The following is an 18666-nucleotide window of genomic DNA, read 5'->3' on the forward strand; positions in this document are numbered from 1 at the left end:
TGTTGTTTGTTTTACGTTGAAAAGACAAACAAGAAAGATGAGGATAATCAGAAGGATTTAAGAACAGGGGGAAGGAGGAGCAACAAGAGGTAGAGAAGGAGGCATGAAAGGCAGAGAGGGAGGAGTTCAAATACAATATGGTCTCCCGATGCAGACCTTAATTTCTCCTTGAAATCGTGATACGAATCAGTTAGTGCCTGACTAGATTTTCGTTCTTGGAAGTGGAGGCACATCGATAGGCTCCAGACTTACGAGGCGTAGATTCCAAACACGGCTGTGGTGGCAAAAAGGGAAAAATCCCAAGAACCTAAAGCGGTTATATGTTAACAGCAACAAACGCCAATGAATTTGTCTGTTTTGGAGCAATTACCTCATGGCTTAAGAAATAAGGAAAGAGAGTTTATCCGTCCGCAGACGACAGAGCATATCTTGCACTCTATATTCGTTCTCTCTCTCTCTCTCTCTCTCTCTCTCTCTCTCTCTCTCTCTCTCTCTCTCTCTCTCAGCTCGACAAGGCTATAGTTCTCTTGTTAAACCGATCACGTGCGATAGCTGGGAATGTGAATATTTGCCACACACAGATTTGCATCCATTAAAGATAATCTCCCACAGGTGCACATCCAGCTCGCCACATCTCGATTATCACTCTTGTTGGTCTTCGTCTTTCGTTGGGGTTTTGTCGCTTCTTGATTTTTGTTTTAATTGCTCTTCCTCTGGGCTTTCCATGTTACTCGTTTTTAAGTATTACTCGTCTTACTCAAGCATAAAGTCAGTTGGCGTTACTGTTAATACACTAATATGCATTAAAAGAAAACTGTAGTTCTGAGTCAAGGGTTTTATAAAGGGTTTTATCTCGTAATGAAAGAAGTATGCAAATCAACGTATATGGTTTAATCAAAAGAAAGTAGTGTTTAGATTTTGGGCTTTAGTGATCATCAATTACAGTTATTTTGTGGAATTAAGCACACAAAATAACATAAATTATACTACGCTGCACTTAGTAATAATAATAATAATAATAATAATAATAATAATAATAATAATAATAATAATAATAATAATAGTGACCTATAGATTCCTGTTCTCTGCAATTATTATTTCATTGAGGAATTTCACTTGATTTACTTAGTGATATATATATATATATATATATATATATATATATATATATATATATATATATATATATATATATATATATATATATATATATATGTGTGTGTGTGTGTGTGTACTGTACTGTATATATATATATATATATATATATATATATATATATATATATATATATATATATATATATTGTATATATGTATATATGCATATATATATCATCCTCATTATCTTTGGATGTATCAGTCTGACAAAATTCCGAGAAGCGGTTTACCCAGGGCTAACGAGATTTGAAGGGGCGGTCAAGTAACCAGCCCATGGGCGTAATAAAACTTACTCCTAGACCCATACCCTCACAGCGGGAACGCCCATAAATAATATCCTACGAAAATGACCTTCTGGCTTTCCCCTTTGGTTGGAGTGGATTTTTTTTTCTCCTTCATTTTTTATTTAATGACGAGGATTACCTCGGAAAAGTATTTCAGTTTTAATTAACTGCTATAATTCAAGTTTTGTACCGATTCTGAGGTAACCTTAATCTTGAGCTGTGAGTGACAATTTATCTCATTTACTTAATAAATTACTTCATGACAACAGCTTGCCAAGATGAGCTAAAGTTGTTTCACTGTGAACCTCGAGAATGGACATACGTATCTACAAGAATTAATTGCAAGAATTCAAATGCGCGTGCGTAGAACTGGTCTCAAAAGTTACCAAGCACGTAAACAGATCTAATCTTAGAAACGAGCATGTGTTTATTCATACCTCAGTTCATATCAACATCCGCTTGTTGTTACCATTCAGTAACGCTTTGATAATTGTTAGGGTTAAGTCTAAGACAAGAAAACAAATCTCAGTAGAAGTGTCTACGAAGAACCATAAAATCTGGGGTTTAACGAATCTTGCTTAATTCAGGTTTGCTTATTGGACCTTAACATTGTATCTCATACGATTCATACTCTTAAATCCTAAGTTATGAACCTCTCTCTCTCTCTCTCTCTCTCTCTCTCTCTCTCTCTCTCTCTCTCTCTCTCTCTCTCTCTCTCTCTCTCTCTCTCTCAAAGCTTATAGAATAGCTTTATAAAAGTTCAAATGATAGCAAGAAATGTTTGGATTAAGAAAAATAAATCTGACAATTCTTGTCACATTAATGCACCTTTCCTGGAAGACATTTTTTAACCACTGGATTGTTATCATTTTTCCATCCCTATGTAAATATGCCTTCTGTCAAGTTACTCCTCTGTTAATATATGGCCAATAAGTCCCTGATCCACAGGGTCATTCGTAACACTACCCTTGTTCTGATTTATTATCTGACCGCCATGCTATCATCATTCGATCCCCAATATTTACAAAACTGGTATTTGGTCCTCTCATTTTAGTTTTACCTTGACTAACTTGACATGTGAGTATTTCTCTACCCAATAAATTAAGTTAGATGTCACATGATCAATATACTTCTAAATTAGTTATGATTGTTGTTATGCTTTAGGTACTTTAGCGTGTTGTAATCATGATTCACAGTCGTAATTTTGTCTTGATACTTGAAAGAAGAGTTAGCCCAGAGTGTTTTTGGAAAGAGATTTACCCACTACCGAAAGGATGTAATCATCCAGGCAAATTAGAGTGAATCTGTTGTTGTAAAATTAAGCTTATTTTCTACACGGTCAACGAAGCACTGTAATTTAAAGCTATAAAAGGACATATGTACTTCGAAGTTGTCAATGGAATCTTTAAAAGATAATATAATGAAAATACTGATAAGCCTGAATTTTAATACCCAATTTGATATCAACACCAAAGCTGGCGGGTACTATACAGCCCCAAATTATGGAGTAAGTACTTCAATTGGAATCAGTTCCAGAGCATTAGTGAGAGGAATTATTGCTTCTACGCTCCACAGCTGTATTTTGGAAAAGCTTACCGTCCATCTGTGGCTACCCATGCCCTGTCTGACTTTATGATATGCCATTTTACATTATGACCAATAAGATAAAAAGAAAATAGTCTCAATGACGTGATAGACTCAACAACATAGTAATGACTATAGGGGTAGCGTACATAAGTAATAAGAAGCTTTGGGACTAACCAACATAGATTCCTAACGTTTTAAGGAGTGAGCCGGAAGAGAGACCAATCTAATGCTAAATCTGATAATCACCGGGGCATCGAAAGTAAACCTAGCGGGAGGTTTCATAGAGACAACGACCAGAAGGTTAGACCTGATAATATTAGAGGCTACGAAACCTTGAAGGTGTCATGAAGACAAAAACCTAAAGGTTAGACCTGATACAAATCAAAGGCTACGAATCTGAAGGCGTCAGGAAGGTCTACAATAATAAAACAATATACTCAGTCAATAAGGAAGAATGGAATGTCCTCCTAGTAAATTACTGAAGCGAAAATAATTGATCACTTAAAACTGTTTCATTCAATTGGAAAATTCCAGATTTTGGAAAGATTCGCAGGAGTATGAAGGCTACAGACTGATCAATGTCACTGCTCTAGCTCGTCAGTGAAGTATGTTAGAAATATTATGTTAAAAATATTAATTGATCAGTAACACTCCTCTGTTGCTTCAGGGGAGTATGAGCGAAATTGACTGATCAAAAGAAAAATCAGAAACTTAAAGATCTGCCGTGACCATCAGCCATTGCAAGGGCATAAGGCCGACAACCTCATTACAAAAAAAAAACAGTAAGACCCTGAGTGTGCTACACTGATGCTGTGAGTCATTTATGATACTGGAATAAAAATAAAAAACTTTATTTTTTCTTTACCAGTGCCTTCTTCATATTAGACTTGAACTATTTTATAAAAGAATTTCAAGAGTTGTCTGATGACCATTATTCAGGAAAATCTTCACATTATAATTTTGTACCATGATGTCACAGACTTTTTAATATGCTTATTTTCTGCTGTCTTCCAAGATCGTGCCGTGCAACATCAGTTTATATATATATATATATATATATATATATATATATATATATATATATATATATATATATATACATATATATATATATATATATATATATATATATATATATACATATATACATATATATATACATATATATACGTATGTATATACATATATTATATATATTTGTATGTTTATATAAGGAGGATGCTGGCTTCACGACCTCAGGTACCCATTCACAGGCGAGTGGACTGAAGGCTGTAGGTCCACTGCACCACCAGTTGAAATAATTATATCATCAGTTGCTTTGAGAAGGAGAAAAGCGAACATTTAAATTTGAAAGAATGTTATAATATCAGACTCTATTTTTGTTTCTACCAAAATACTTTTTCTGTAAGTTTTTTTATATAATTAAAAGATTCAGATAAGATGCCATCCTATCTTTAAAGACACAATCTAAACAACTTCACTTTTCTTTTAGACAGCTGCGTTCTGAAGTGTTTTAAAGTCTTTGAATTTTGAAAAAATTTCATTTAAAATATCCTCGGAACCTTATACAACATATCCATGGCCTCTGTGAATTTTCCTTTTTTTTTTTCCTTAACATGAACTTCAACATAAATCATCAATGATCATTGAGCCAAATAATCAAGTGATTGATTTGTACAGAAAATGGAATGGAATGTTAAAGTCAGGGATCTTTAACTGACTCATTTGTACAGAAAATGGAATGGAATGTTAAAGCCAAGGATCTTTAACTGAATGATTTGTACAGAAAATGGAATGGAATGTTGAAGTCAGGGATCTTTAGGTGATTGATTTGTACAGAAAATGGAATGGAATGTTTAAGTCAGGGATCTTTAATTAATTGATTTGTACAGAAAGTGGAATAGAATGTTAAAATCAGGGATCTTTAACTGAATGATTTGTACAGAAAACGGAATGGAACGTTAAAGTCAGGGATCTTAAATTGATTGATTTGTACAGAAAATGGAATGGAACATTAAAGTCAGAGATCTTTAATTAATTGCTTTGTACAGCAAGTGGAATGGAACGTTAAAATCAGGGATCTTTAATTGATTGATTTGCACAAAAAATGGAATGGAACGTTAAAGTCAGAGATCTTTAGTTGACTGATTTGTACAAAAACTGGAATAGAATGTTAAAATCAGGGATCTTTAACTGAATGATTTGTACAGCAAATGGAATGGAACGTTAAAGTCAGGGATCTTTAATTGATTGATTTGTACAGAAAATGGTTATGGAATGTTAAAGTTAGGGATCTTTAATTGACTGATTTGTACAGAAAATGGAATAGAATGTTAAAATCAGGGATCTTTAATTGATTGATTTGTACAGAAAATGGAATGGAATGTTAAAGTCAGGGATCTTTAGTTGATTGATTTGTACAGCAAATGGAATGTTAAAATCAGGGATCTTTAATTGATTGATTTGTACAGAAAATGGAATGGAACATTAAAGTCAGAGATCTTTAACTGATTGATTTGTACAGCAAATGGAATGGAATGTTAAAGTCAGAGATCTTTAATTGATTGATATGTACAGAAAATGGAATGGAACATTAAAGTCAGAGATCTTTAACTGATTGATTTGTACAGCAAATGGAATGGAATGTTAAAGTCAAGGATCTTTAATCGACTGATTTATACAGAAAATTGTTATGGAATGTTAAAGTCAGGGATCTTTAATTGATTGATTTGTACAGAAAATGGGATGGAACGTTAAAGTCACAGATCTTTAGTTGTTGATTTTTACAGAAAATGGAATGGAATGTAAAAGTCAGTGATCTTTAGTTGGTTGATTTGTACAGACAATGGAATGGAATGTTAAAGTCAGGGATCTTTAACTGATTGATTTGCACAGAAAATGGAATGGAACGTTAAAGTCAGGGATCTTTAATTGATTGATTTGTACAGAAAATGAAATGGAATGTTAAAGTCAGGGATCTTTAATTGACTGATTTGTACGGAAAATGGAATGGAATGTTAAAGTCACAGATCTCTAATTAACTGCTTTGTATGGAAAATGGAATGGAATGTTAAAATCAAGGATCTTTAATTGATTGATTTGTACAAAAAATGGAATGGAACGTTAAAGTCACAGATCTTTAATTGACTGATCTGTACAGAAAATGGAATGGAATGTTAAAATCAGGGATCTTTAATTGATTGATTTGTACGGAAAATGGAATGGAGTGTTAAAGTCACAGGTCTTTAATTGATTGCTTTGTACAGAAAATGGAATGGAATATTAAAATCAGGATCTTTAATTTGTTTGATTTGTACAGAAAATGAAATGGAACGTTAAAGCCACGAATCTTTAATTGATTGATTTGTACAGAAAAGAGAAAATAATGTTAAAATCAGGGATCTTTAGTTGATTGATTTTTACAGACAATGGAACGGAATGTTAAAATCAGGGATCTTTAGTTGATTGATTTTTACAGACAATGGAACGGAATGTTAAAATCAGGGATCTGTAATTGATTGATTTGTACAGAAAATGGAATGGAACTTTAAAGTCAGGGATCTTTAATTGATTGATTTGTACAGAAAATGGCGTGGAATGTTAAAATCAGGGATCTTTAATTGATTGATTTGTACAGAAAATGGAATGAAATGTTAAAATCAGGGATCTTTAATTAATTGATTTGTACAGAAAATTGAATGGAATGTTAAAATCAGGGATCTTTAACTGACTGAGTTGTACAGAAAATGGAATGGAATGTTAAAATCAGGGATCTTTAATTGATTGATTTGTACAGAAAATGGAATGGAATGTTAAAAGCAGAGATCTTTAGTTGATTGATTTGTACAGAAAATGGAACGGAATGTTAAAGTCAGGGATCTTCAATTGACTGATTTGTGCAGAAAATGGAATGGAATGTTAAAATCAGGGATTTTTAATTGACTGATTTGTACAGAAAATAGAATGGAACGTTAAAGTCGGGGCTCTTTAGTTGATTTATCTGCACAGAAAATGGAATGGAACGTTTAAGTCAGGGATCTTTAACTGATTGATTTGTACAGAAAATGGAATAGAATGTTAAAAGCAGGGATCTTTAGTTGATTGATTTGTACAGAAAATGGAACGGAATGCTAAAGTCAGGGATCTTTATTTGATTGATTTGTGCAGAAAATGGAACGGAATGTTAAAGTCAGGGATCTTTAATTGATTGATTTTAGTGGATAGATTTTTTCCTGCCTCATACTTCTCAGTTTACCTTGGTTCAAGATAGTTGTCATTTGCTTCTATTGTCGTGAATTCTTGATATGTCATTGCTTCCAACGAGGCTAAGCATGGAGTCTGAAGTCATTCATTTCCAAGGAATAAACTGGGAATATCAACAAAGAGCGTTTATTTAACCAGCTGAGCCCTTAATCTTGTTTTAATTCAAAGGATAATTTACAGCATTTGCCTTTTAAGCCAAGCTATAGTGTCATCTGTACGCAATGCTTTATTAGTGAATACATACATACATATAATATATATATATATATATATATATATATATATATATATATATATATATATATATATATATATATATATATGTATGTATGTATGTATGTATGTATGTATGTATGTATGTATGTATGTACTGATGTAAGTATATATACACATATATATGTATATATACATATATACATATGTGTATATATACTGTATATGTATATATATTATATTATATATATATATATATATATATATATATATATATATATATATATATATATATAATAGTTCAGTCACTCATTCACACGTGATTTTCTTCTTAAATTCTCAAACACTGAGCCAAACTATCCCATTATACCGAATCAACTTTGTATTGGGAATAACTCACAACCAAAGCGAACCATTTATAATAAGTGCATATAACCCGACCAGGATTCGAACGTGGGCCTTTTGTGTTTGATAAGTAGGTGTGAGTGTGCGTGTGTGTTTTTACTTAAAACGTAAAACATTTATATAGTCTTGAATACTATCTTTTATTACCTGAATTAATAAAAACTGTCGCAGGATCTTGAGTGATATGTATTCTTCTGGGATTTTAATTCTCCCATAAAACACAGTTTTATTCAGTTTCCTCACTGAAGTATCTATATTTCTTAACATAATGCTAGTATTTTCGTCTGCCCATGAAAATAAAAAAAAAAAAACTCAGAATGCTCAGTCACAGAAGGAATTTTTTTTGCACTGACCGCAAATTTTCTGCATACACTAGTTTTACACCTTGGTAATGCAAGAAGTCTAAATTTTAAACTTGGAAAAGCTTGGTTTTCATCGTGTTTGGTATCAGATTTGTGGGTAACCTTTGTTTGAGATCGTTTGTATATGAAAAATAACACAATTTCGACTTAACAGCTGAATGGTATTTTTTCCCGTTGTTAAGACGAATTTCTGAAATTACACATAACGTGGCGTGTGAGTAGGCCCATCGTCGTCTGGTACCTAGCTAAAGTATAAACCCTAACGTAACTTAACTTCACTTTACCTGAACAAAGATGAATTGTTCTACTTGATCGAGGTTACTTAGCTCCATATAGACACCTACACCAACCATCCCCCACCCCCATCCCTACCAGAGAGTCTTCTTGACGTATAAACTGGAAATTTTTCCTCAAATTTTGCGCTTAGCAAATGTTACGTGTGTCCTGACGACTTGAGGTACGAGTTGCCGATATCAAATACCCATGTACTGTTTTACTAACGCCTAATTAAAACAGCTTATAGGTGGCTGCATTTTCCAGACGAACTATTTCAGAGTGTTTTTAGTTTTCGGGCAACAGAAATTTTACGTGTTTTAGTGCACTCCCTTAATATAATCTGTTGTTAAGCTCCTATTAAAAGCCGCGTAATCTCTCCTACCTTATATCACACAGGAGCACAATATGAAGAGGAAAATGAAGAAGACTGTACAGTAATATAGGGCAATCTAGGTGCGGAACATTCATTACTGAATTCTTCCAAATTATTTGTGGATGAACCCTTAAGCCCGTTTTCTATTGTTTATGCTTATATACAACGAAAGAAATGCCAGATTACAGGTCCCATTGCACCTGACATTGTTGCTGCAACAACTACAATGTTCCTCACCTTAGATGTATGCAGATTTGAATGAAATCACTGAAAAAGTATTCCTTTTTTTACGTTTAAAACAGAAAACTTCTCTTAAAGGCACATGAAGCGGAAAAAATAAAATCCTAAATATCAATATTCACTTTGCGAAATTAAACCAAAATATTACAAGAAATCATCAGGAAGCGTTGAAGGTCTCTGAACCAACTCATGAAAATTAGACTCAAGGATATCCAAGAGGATCGTTAATCTTTATAGACTCGCCAGACTTCATAAAAAAAAAGATGAAGTAACAGAAAAATTTTTTGTAAGAGGACTTGGAAAATCTTGACCCGATGGCTCTTCCGTAAACAAATGCATTTACTTGTTGAGATTATTGGTAGTTAGATCGACATTATAGCGAAAAATTTGTCCAAAAGGTATATATAATAAAAACAAGTACGGCGAAAAGGAAAAAACAGCCATGACTCCTTTCAAATGGGAAACTTTATCAAAATCTAAATCAAATGTTACTCTGACCTCATACTGATATTAAAAAATAAAACGGCCAAACCTTCAGTCACACTTGTACGCTGATATCTAAATAACAACTAAAGATAAGATAGGTTCGATATTAAAGAAAAATTGAAGCAGACTTTCATAAAAGCTATACAATCTCGTAAGAAAAAAGAAAATGACAGGAATGAGCCATACGTAAGGGAAACTTAGCTAGACTTGATGTCGAGGGAAATTGTACTTAAACACTTTATTTATGTCGATAAAAGCTATACCTCTTGTAACATCCAGCTATTCTATAAGCAACTGAACTTAGATAAAATAGACTCTTCCAGACATGCTGTAAATGAACAAGAATAAGAAGTGAGTTCCCATAGGCAGAGGATACGAAAGACCCCTTCGTACAAGTTATTCTCGTAGAAAAACTAATCATAACTTCAGCAAATAAAAAAATGTGCAATTGTAAAGTTGGTGATAAAAATAATATTGATGATGATGATGATGTCGGTTTTAAAGTAACGTATTGAGTTTGTACAAATAAGACTTATTTCGATTCCGTAGTCTACATTACCACCATATTATTTAAGTCATTCGCTCTTGTACTATTACTGCTAACAAAAACAACGACCTTAGCTATTGCTACTACTACTAATATCTGCAAGGGAAATAGAAAGTATGACGATTTCAGTCTTTTTAACAGAGGTTCCTTAACAGCCTTGTCGGAACTGAAACTGGTTTCATAAAGGCAGCTACTTATTTTTTTAAATTTATCCCTAATAGTTCCAAGATCACGCAGGCCCACCTAAAAGTAAGTCCACTGTTATTGCCCCGGACGGCTTTAACTAACTAACTTAACTTTAACTTTCATGGAGAGTTTTTGATATTTTCATATTGAGATTATATCATAGGCGAGATGCTGTAAAATTCTAGGGCGCAAATTTCAATATAAAAAATCTAAACATTTAGAATGTCTGTAGTGGCATTATAAATCATTTCCATAAGTAAGATGTAACACTGGAAGTAGTGCTTTGTACTATTACACCAAAAAATTTGAATTTTCTTTATTTTCATGCAAACTCATGTGTTTGTATGATAAATAAAAAAATTATAGTCAAATTTATTTATCTGTGGGAAATATAATACTGGTTCTGTTTCTAGTTTTAGGCTCCACGATAACTAAAGAGATAATACGTATGACAGGTATGATAATTGTCATTTATTCTTATTTCATTTTGTCAAGTTTTCTTAGGACGTCACAAACAGTTTCAATAAATGCTGTAACATTAATCAACTCGAGCCATTACTAAAATTTTAAAAATTAATCATCCTATTTTTATCAAGAACACTCGAACGATAACCTGCAGCCTTTATTACATTCCATATATCTAAGTCATACCAATGCTTAGTTAAGGAGAAGTAATTTAAGTAACTGTAATAAAACACGAATATGTATGTTCTTGCAAATATTTTGCGAGTATGTTATTTCCCTTGATAAAAAACGGCCGCCGTTTCCAAATTTTTATCAGATTTTGCTTCTTCAAATTTAAGCATTTTGCAGCTAAAATCCGCCAGTCAAAACGTTTCCCATAGTAGAGTGGAAAAAAAAAAAATCCAGCAAGAGTTTTCGACAACAGAAAACCCTCCGTCAAGGGTGTGCAGTCCGTTCCCACCCTTCTGAAAATCTTTCTTATCCAGAACCAGATGTCTCTCAAAATTTAATCTCATGTTGCCAATGACGAGGTCCACCATTGGCCAGACTTTTGTTAAAACCCTTAGATACCTTTCTGCGTAAATGAGCTCTTAGTAGTAGTAGTTATAAGCCATTGCATTTCGAAAGACCTGTTTATGTACAGTTTATTTGGATAATTGCGTATTACATTCTGTATCGTCAGGAAATATTTTCTTTGAAATTATCTCTTCATATTAGGTAGTATCAAAAATCACTTACGCAAATCCACAATTAAATACAACTTCCTTGTCTCCCTTGTAATTAATACTGTATCTGTAAGACATAAAACTGCTGTTTTATGTCTTACAGACATAATAGTTTATATACCCAGGTGATTACGATACAATTACACATGAATCGAGAATCTACAGGCAGGCACAACCATATTTTTCCATTCTCACGTTTTATGTGTTCCCAGCGCAAAATGTTTTTCTCGTCCAGCCGTTAAGGTATTCTTCTTACAGAAGAGGCTCAGGGTACCCCTCATTAATCCTTCCAGGAGATCTGGCAGATTAGCGGGGATCCCGACCAAGGGATCGGATTTTTGACACCTTTCCGACCAGACCGGATTGCGCTAATAGCCAGTTTGGAATGATTTCCTGATCTCCCTCGTCTTCCGCTTTTTCTGTTCAGCAATACTTTCTCCAGTATCTTCCGTTGATTTTCGAAAGTTTTCTTCTAATTTAAAGAAGAGCATTATTCGTGTAACTCATAACATAAGCTGTGTAATGATCATTAAAATACTCTTAGTTCTGGTATGAAATCCAACTTTGAAGACTAAATTTTTATTAATCGTTACGACAAAACGTTCCAGGAATTATTATTACTCTCTTCCACGATCGACACAAGCTGAAGTAATTTATTGTAATGAGAAATGAAATTGACGCCCTCTCTCTCTCTCTCTCTCTCTCTCTCTCTCTCTCTCTCTCTCTCTCTCTCTCTCTCTCAAGTGCCTTACTGACTCTTACAATTATAGCTGATACCGTAAATAATTTAATGTACCAATACTATCGGCATACCTAAATAGGGAGATATTTATCAATACCTGATCATTGTTACACACAGGAAAAATATATAAATCAAGGAAAACTCACAAGAAAGCTCTCCTTTCCCTGCTTTCTTACTGTTCCAGCTCTATTTTACTGATTTATTTATCTACTTTTTCAAACTAATCACAGCACCTCTGTTATATTTCATTAACTATAAATATATTCAGAGTCCTAATCTTGTTTACCGCTTTAGTGTGAAAACCTAACAATAATAATGAAAATAATAAAAAAAATGTGCAAATATCGGATACAGGTACTGTACATCATGAAACCCTCTACCTGTCACATTCTCTGCTTACCCCCTACGAAGAAGTCTCTCTCTCTCTCTCTCTCTCTCTCTCTCTCTCTCTCTCTCTCTCTCTCTCTCTCTCTCTCTCTTCTGCTTTAGCACGCAATAAATGGCAATTTCACACCTCCCACGGGGGTATTTTGACACCTGTGTTAGATTAAAGCCGGTACGCTTCTTGGCCTCGGGTAATCGAAGCTGGATGTTGTTGGAGAGTGGTCAGGGAATGGGGAGGGGGGACCATTTTGGGCTTGGGGGTGTGGTGGGGGAGGTAGGGAGGAGGGGTGTTTGCGGATGGTGAAGTTCGTTAGGTCCATGGTGGAGGAAAGGTGGTATATTGCTGGAGGGGGTGTTGAGGTTATGGGTGGGGAGACAGAGCAGAGTTTTAACTGACTGGGTGGTAGTTTTCAAGAAGTGGAGGTCAAACAAGACAATAATAACTCATACTTTATTGTCGTCTTTGTTTTTACTGTTCTTGCCTCCGATGGCCCACGCCTGCAGACGTGTGGCTAACGTGTACTGTGGTGCTTTTCTGTTATTTTCTGTTATTTTCAGGCTTTGCGATAATGAGGGCCAATGTTCCAGTATTTGAAGGTCTATATAAATGAAAACAATTAGTTTATATTAATTATAGATTTCAATTTTTCATTCGTGAAGTTGGCTGAATTTCGAGGACATCCGGTTTCCAGTCTTATTTCTTTCCCCTTTCTTTTGTTGATGTCAAAGAAAATTACCTTTACAATCCGTCAGACATTTACAGCATTATTTCTTGTGTCTGAACAAATGAGTAGGATATGAATATAATAATAATAATAATAATAATAATAATAATAATAATAATAATAATAATAATAATAATAATAATATTAATAATAATAACAATAATAATAATAATAACAGTACAATAGTGGTTTTACTGTTGATAAAAGAAAACTAAAGTTCAATTGAGTAGAACGATAAAAAAAAATCCTAAAGAAAATGGAAGATTTCCAAAATCTTTGGCAAATTTCAGTAAATCTAGAAATTTGCTTATCAGCTTGCTGGGGTGGGAGGGAGGATGTCCTCCACGGCACTGGGAGTCGAACAGCCCAGGCCAGAGGGGGGAGAAGGGGTGGGAGGGTGGTGGGAAATTATAGAGGAGGCGCGAAGGAGGCGGGTCAGAGGGCGGGGCATGATAGGGCACGGGGCACCCAAATATACTTAGCCTATCGGGGAAGCCGCCGTTGCCTTCAGTAGCACAGTTGCGGTCGTGAACTCGTGTGCCTTGCTACCGGGTACCTACTCGCCGGATCTCGAAGCACGTGGCTCAGGGAACTGTTTGGCTGAGTTTGCCTGTGGAAGTGATCGTTGAATCGTTCTCAAGTTTTCGAACCTTTCGGCCTTTGAAGGTCGCTCTTGGAAACCTTTTTTTTTTATGCTACTTTAGCTCTCAAGGTGAGTTGGAGGTGATTTGTGTTGCTTTTCGTCGATCAGGGAGATTTAATTTTTCCTTAATTTTTTTTTGGGGGGGGGGTGTTGTGTGATTCGTGCTGCTTTTCTTCGATCAGGAAGATTTTTTCTTTAATTTTTTTTTTTTGTAATTCGTGCTTGTTTTTATTGGCCAGGAAGATTTATTTTACTTTATTCACTCATTCCTTTTTTTTGTTGGCTACTCAAGGAAATTAATCATGGTGTTGACGTAGTGTCTTTTTTATATAAAACGAGGCTGTAACGAGGAAAATACTGAATAAGGCTGACTTAGCGATAATTATTTTATTAAATATCTAACGTCGAGTAAGTGAAATGTAGATAGAAAATGAAGCTACTGGAGATTATACACAAAAACACATAGACGCGCCCTTGTGTGTGTGTATATATATATACATACATATATATATATATATATATATATATATATATATATATATATATATATATATATATATATATATATATGTGTGTGTGTGTGTGTGTATGTGTACATAATGAGAGAGAGAGAGAGGGGAGGAGGAAGTTTTTTGCACTATTCATAATTAAAATAATGCAAGGCTGATGTAATGTGGCCCCAAACAGAGTCGTAGCCATTTCAGTTATCATAATTATCCTTATGATAAGCTGCTTCACCTGCCTAATCACCGCACCTGGAGCTTCTTTTCAATGAAACGCAGCTCTCGAAGTAAGTCCAATGGTGTGTGAGAAATTCGCGTAGTCATGGTTCATTGAAAGGGGTTACTTGCGAGTCATTGTTGATGCTCAATTGACTTATTTAGGTACGCAAACTGTAATCCAGTGATTATGATCATCGAAGCCGAACTGGAGGTAAAGATGAGTAAAAAAGGCAAACCATTTTTTTTAGCATAGGGCTAAAACGATCAAGAAAGGGAGTAACTTCCTGAAAAATGAAATGTGATTTTTTTCTAGTTTTCCAAATTTTTTTTTTTTTTTTTTTGTAACGGAGAGGAAGAGCAGTATTTCCGGAGACTATTTTTATGCCATGGATTCATTCCATCCTTTAATGGCTTTTGAAAAATAATGTATTTTGATTCCTCTGGTTGTGTGTGTGCATTCATTATTTTTACTGTTTTTGTTCCGATTTTCATTACCCGTACACGGATTGTTATCGCTGGTGCTATTCCTCTTAACTGTCGATTTATTGTGAATACTATTCTTTAAAGTTAACTAAACGCATCGTTACCATTATTTACATCAAGTGCATCACTAATTTTGATATTATTATCGGTACTATTATAAGTTTAGTTAAATTTTTTCTAATTGTATTTTTCTAATTGTGTATTTTTGTATGGCCATGGCTGAAGAAAGTTATTATTATTATTATTATTATTATTATTATTATTATTATTATTATTATTATTATTATTATTATTCTCTCCTGAACAGGCCTGTAGCATGATGGTCCCATCTTGGTGTTGCTATCATCGGGCGGTGGTGACCGTGATACTCTGGGCGACGACCTTAGCAGCCATAACAGCAACGACACCATCAGGAAAAGGAGGAGGAGGAGGAGGTGGTGGAGGGGGAGGAGGGGGTGGAGGAGCTCAAGCGGGGAACCCCCCATCCGCTCTCATTCAGCAGCTGGAAAAGAACCTGATGGCTATGTTCGGAATCCAGCAGCGGCCCCGCGTCAAGAGGCAGGTGACGGTGCCACCCTACATGATGGAGTTGTATCATCGCCAGGCGGAGCTCCTCTATAAGGCTCCGAGGAGGACCTTAGAGGAAGTGGAAGAGGAAGAGGAAGAGGAAGAAGAGGAGGAGTTCATTCCGAAATCTTCAAGGTCTTACAGTACCAACACTGTCAGAAGTTTTGTCCATAGAGGTAGGTTAACTGTTCTTTACTCTCTCTCTCTCTCTCTCTCTCTCTCTCTCTCTCTCTCTCTCTCTCTCTCTCTCTCTCTCTCTCTCTCTCTCAGTACATACATCGTGAACCTAAATACGTTTATGAGGCATCTCGGACACCTTAAGACATTAACAAGCCACTTCAATTGTTATTATCGTTTATTCCCTCCTACATAAATCAGCCTTGTGTGTGTCAATGAAAAGGGAAACTGACAGCATCATAATTTGTAACTTCCAGAGAAAATATAAACTTTATTCATTCATTACTTTGTGTAAAAATTGACAGTTACTGTGTCGTAACAGAGATTTTCAGTGCACGCGTATGCCTTTATCAGATCGTAATTCAGGGTATTGAGCCATTTCTACAAGCCCCGCATTCTCTCATTTCAGAAAGTACCGCAGACTCCATCTACCCGCATAACAGAATGAGGTTCCATTTCAACGTGAGTAACATCCCAGCAGACGAGGTCTTACATAACGCAGATCTACGTCTGACCCACACGATCCATCCATCGGCTCCCGCTCTGGGCAAGAACGCGTCCCATGTTCCCGAGAAGCGCAATAAACCACTCAAGAAGAAAAAGTGGTCCACGGAGGATGTGCCCTACCTGCACAGAATCATGGTGTACGACATCCTCCGCAGAGCCACGAAAACTTCGGAACCCACCCTGCGATTGCTCGACACGAAAGTAATCGACGCCAGGAAAGGAGGTGTTCAAAAGCTCGACGTCTACGACGCCCTGAAGCGATGGATCGCAGAGCCCAAGAAGAACTTCGGCGTCCTGGTGGACGTCGTCGCTTTGAATCAGACTACGGAGTACGACACCTCTCACGTCCACCTGCGAAGGCCACAGTCCGACGACAGCAGTTGGCACGAAAAACAGCCCCTGCTTGTGACTTACACGGACGACAGCAATTCGAAATCCAGAAGCAAGCGATCGACTCCCGTCAAGCACAAAAAGACGAAGAATTACTGCAAGAGGTATCCGCTTTACGTCGATTTCCGCAAAGTGGGATGGGATGACTGGATAGTGGCACCTCCCGGATACGAGGCCTACTTCTGCAAAGGAGACTGCCCCTTCCCGTTGTCTGAAGACATGAATGCCACTAATCACGCCGTCGTTCAGACGCTGGTCAATTCCAGGTACCCAGACAGAGTGCCCAAAGCCTGTTGTGTGCCAACTGAGTTGTCAGCCATTTCTATGTTGTACATGGACGACGATGAAAAGTTTGTCCTCAAAAACCACCAGGATATGGTGGTCGAAGGTTGCGGCTGCAGGTGAGAAGGGATGATCGTCAAGTGCCTTCGATTTCCTCGCGAAAAGAAAGGCCGCGGTCGTCGCTTGTTTTTCGTTTCTGCCGTCTGTGTCGGAGAAGGGGTAACCTCCGGTGGTGAGCTGGAGTCCTTCTCTGTTGTCGGTACCAGCTGTCATTCTCGTGACGTGAATATGCCTCCAGTGAGTCCCAGGTCGATGTGATAATGTATAAGTTACTTAAAAGAAATTATAACCATTATTCTTAGAAAAGGTACTCGAGGCTGAACAAGCGAGATGACCGTCCAGAGCCCCGATGTCGAAAAACAGAGAAGGCTCGCGAACGTATGACGCTAATATCTATTTAGTGCAAAGTATAAATGAATAATTAAGTACATAAAAAATTATAGAGGCTGGAAAAACAAAGTCAGGAGAAGTGACACGAGAGGAAACTGGAGTAATGTTTTTTTGGAAAGAGGAAAAAGGGTATTTTGTGAAGTAAAAATGAAATTATTAAATTGTCTCTCGCTCTCTTTATCTCTTTCTTTCTTTCTTTCTTTCTTTCACCCCTCTCTAACTTCCTAGATGAACAAAGGTCGCTAAACGCATAATGAGTTCCGGGACCTCAGAAAACACGTTAAATCGCAAGAGAGAACGATAAATGAAAATGTTTCACGCGAGCATTTTGGAAAGCGAGAATGTCCCTCTTCATGCTTTCTTCCTATTGCAGATGACATTTTGTTTGGGCCAAAGATATAGAAAGCGATGGTTGGCGTTGTGGCGTGGAATTCTATGAGAATGAGAAAGTGCTGTGTAAATATGAATGATTTTTATATACAAAATATATATGAAAAAGTATATGGTATATTACTGCCAATACTCTATTGTAAAAAAAAAAATACTAAAAAAATACTGAATGAGCTGCACATAATCAAGTTTACACAATGCAATTCAATCGTTTCTACGGTCATTTTCTCTTCTTCATATATATATATATATATATATATATATATATATATATATATATATATATATATATATATATATGTATGTATGTATGTATTACCTGTAGTTTCTCAACCAAAGAGTGGTGCTGACTAATCTTTTGAAAAGCAGAATGAAGTGTTGGGCCAAACGGATAACAGAATACTTAATTGTATATTTCTTAGATAAACAAGTGTAAATAACGTTTTATGGCCCACTCTTCGTCGGTCGCTCCGAAATGAGAAACAATATATTGCTCCTCCATAACGAAACGAAGCATGTTTCACCTCTCTCTCTCTCTCTCTCTCTCTCTCTCTCTCTCTCGAGGAGTGTTGTCCTTGAATGGCAACAAATGCGAACTGTCATTAAGTGACGTGTGGAAACTGACGAAAAAGTTG

At 35.7% G+C, this 18666-nt stretch overlaps 1 protein-coding gene across 2 annotated transcripts in view; it reads left to right on the forward strand.

Moving 5' to 3' along the window:
• Nucleotides 1-18126, forward strand: part of LOC136842743 (bone morphogenetic protein 2-like) — a 49300-nt gene extending 31174 nt beyond the window's left edge. The window contains exons 1-3 of one of the 2 annotated variants that reach the window (XM_067110483.1): nt 13930-14132; nt 15576-16011; nt 16422-18126. In XM_067110483.1, coding sequence (XP_066966584.1) covers nt 15585-16011; nt 16422-17314 — 1320 coding nt within the window. In that variant the 5' untranslated portion in view covers nt 13930-14132; nt 15576-15584 and the 3' untranslated portion in view covers nt 17315-18126. Of the gene's footprint in view, nt 1-13929; nt 14133-15575; nt 16012-16421 lie in introns of those variants that run through there. The other variant, XM_067110482.1, reaches the window with a different exon arrangement.
• Nucleotides 18127-18666: the final 540 nt, after the last annotated feature.

Source organism: Macrobrachium rosenbergii, chromosome 10 (genome assembly GCF_040412425.1).
Source record: "Macrobrachium rosenbergii isolate ZJJX-2024 chromosome 10, ASM4041242v1, whole genome shotgun sequence".
Taxonomy (NCBI): domain Eukaryota; kingdom Metazoa; phylum Arthropoda; class Malacostraca; order Decapoda; family Palaemonidae; genus Macrobrachium; species Macrobrachium rosenbergii.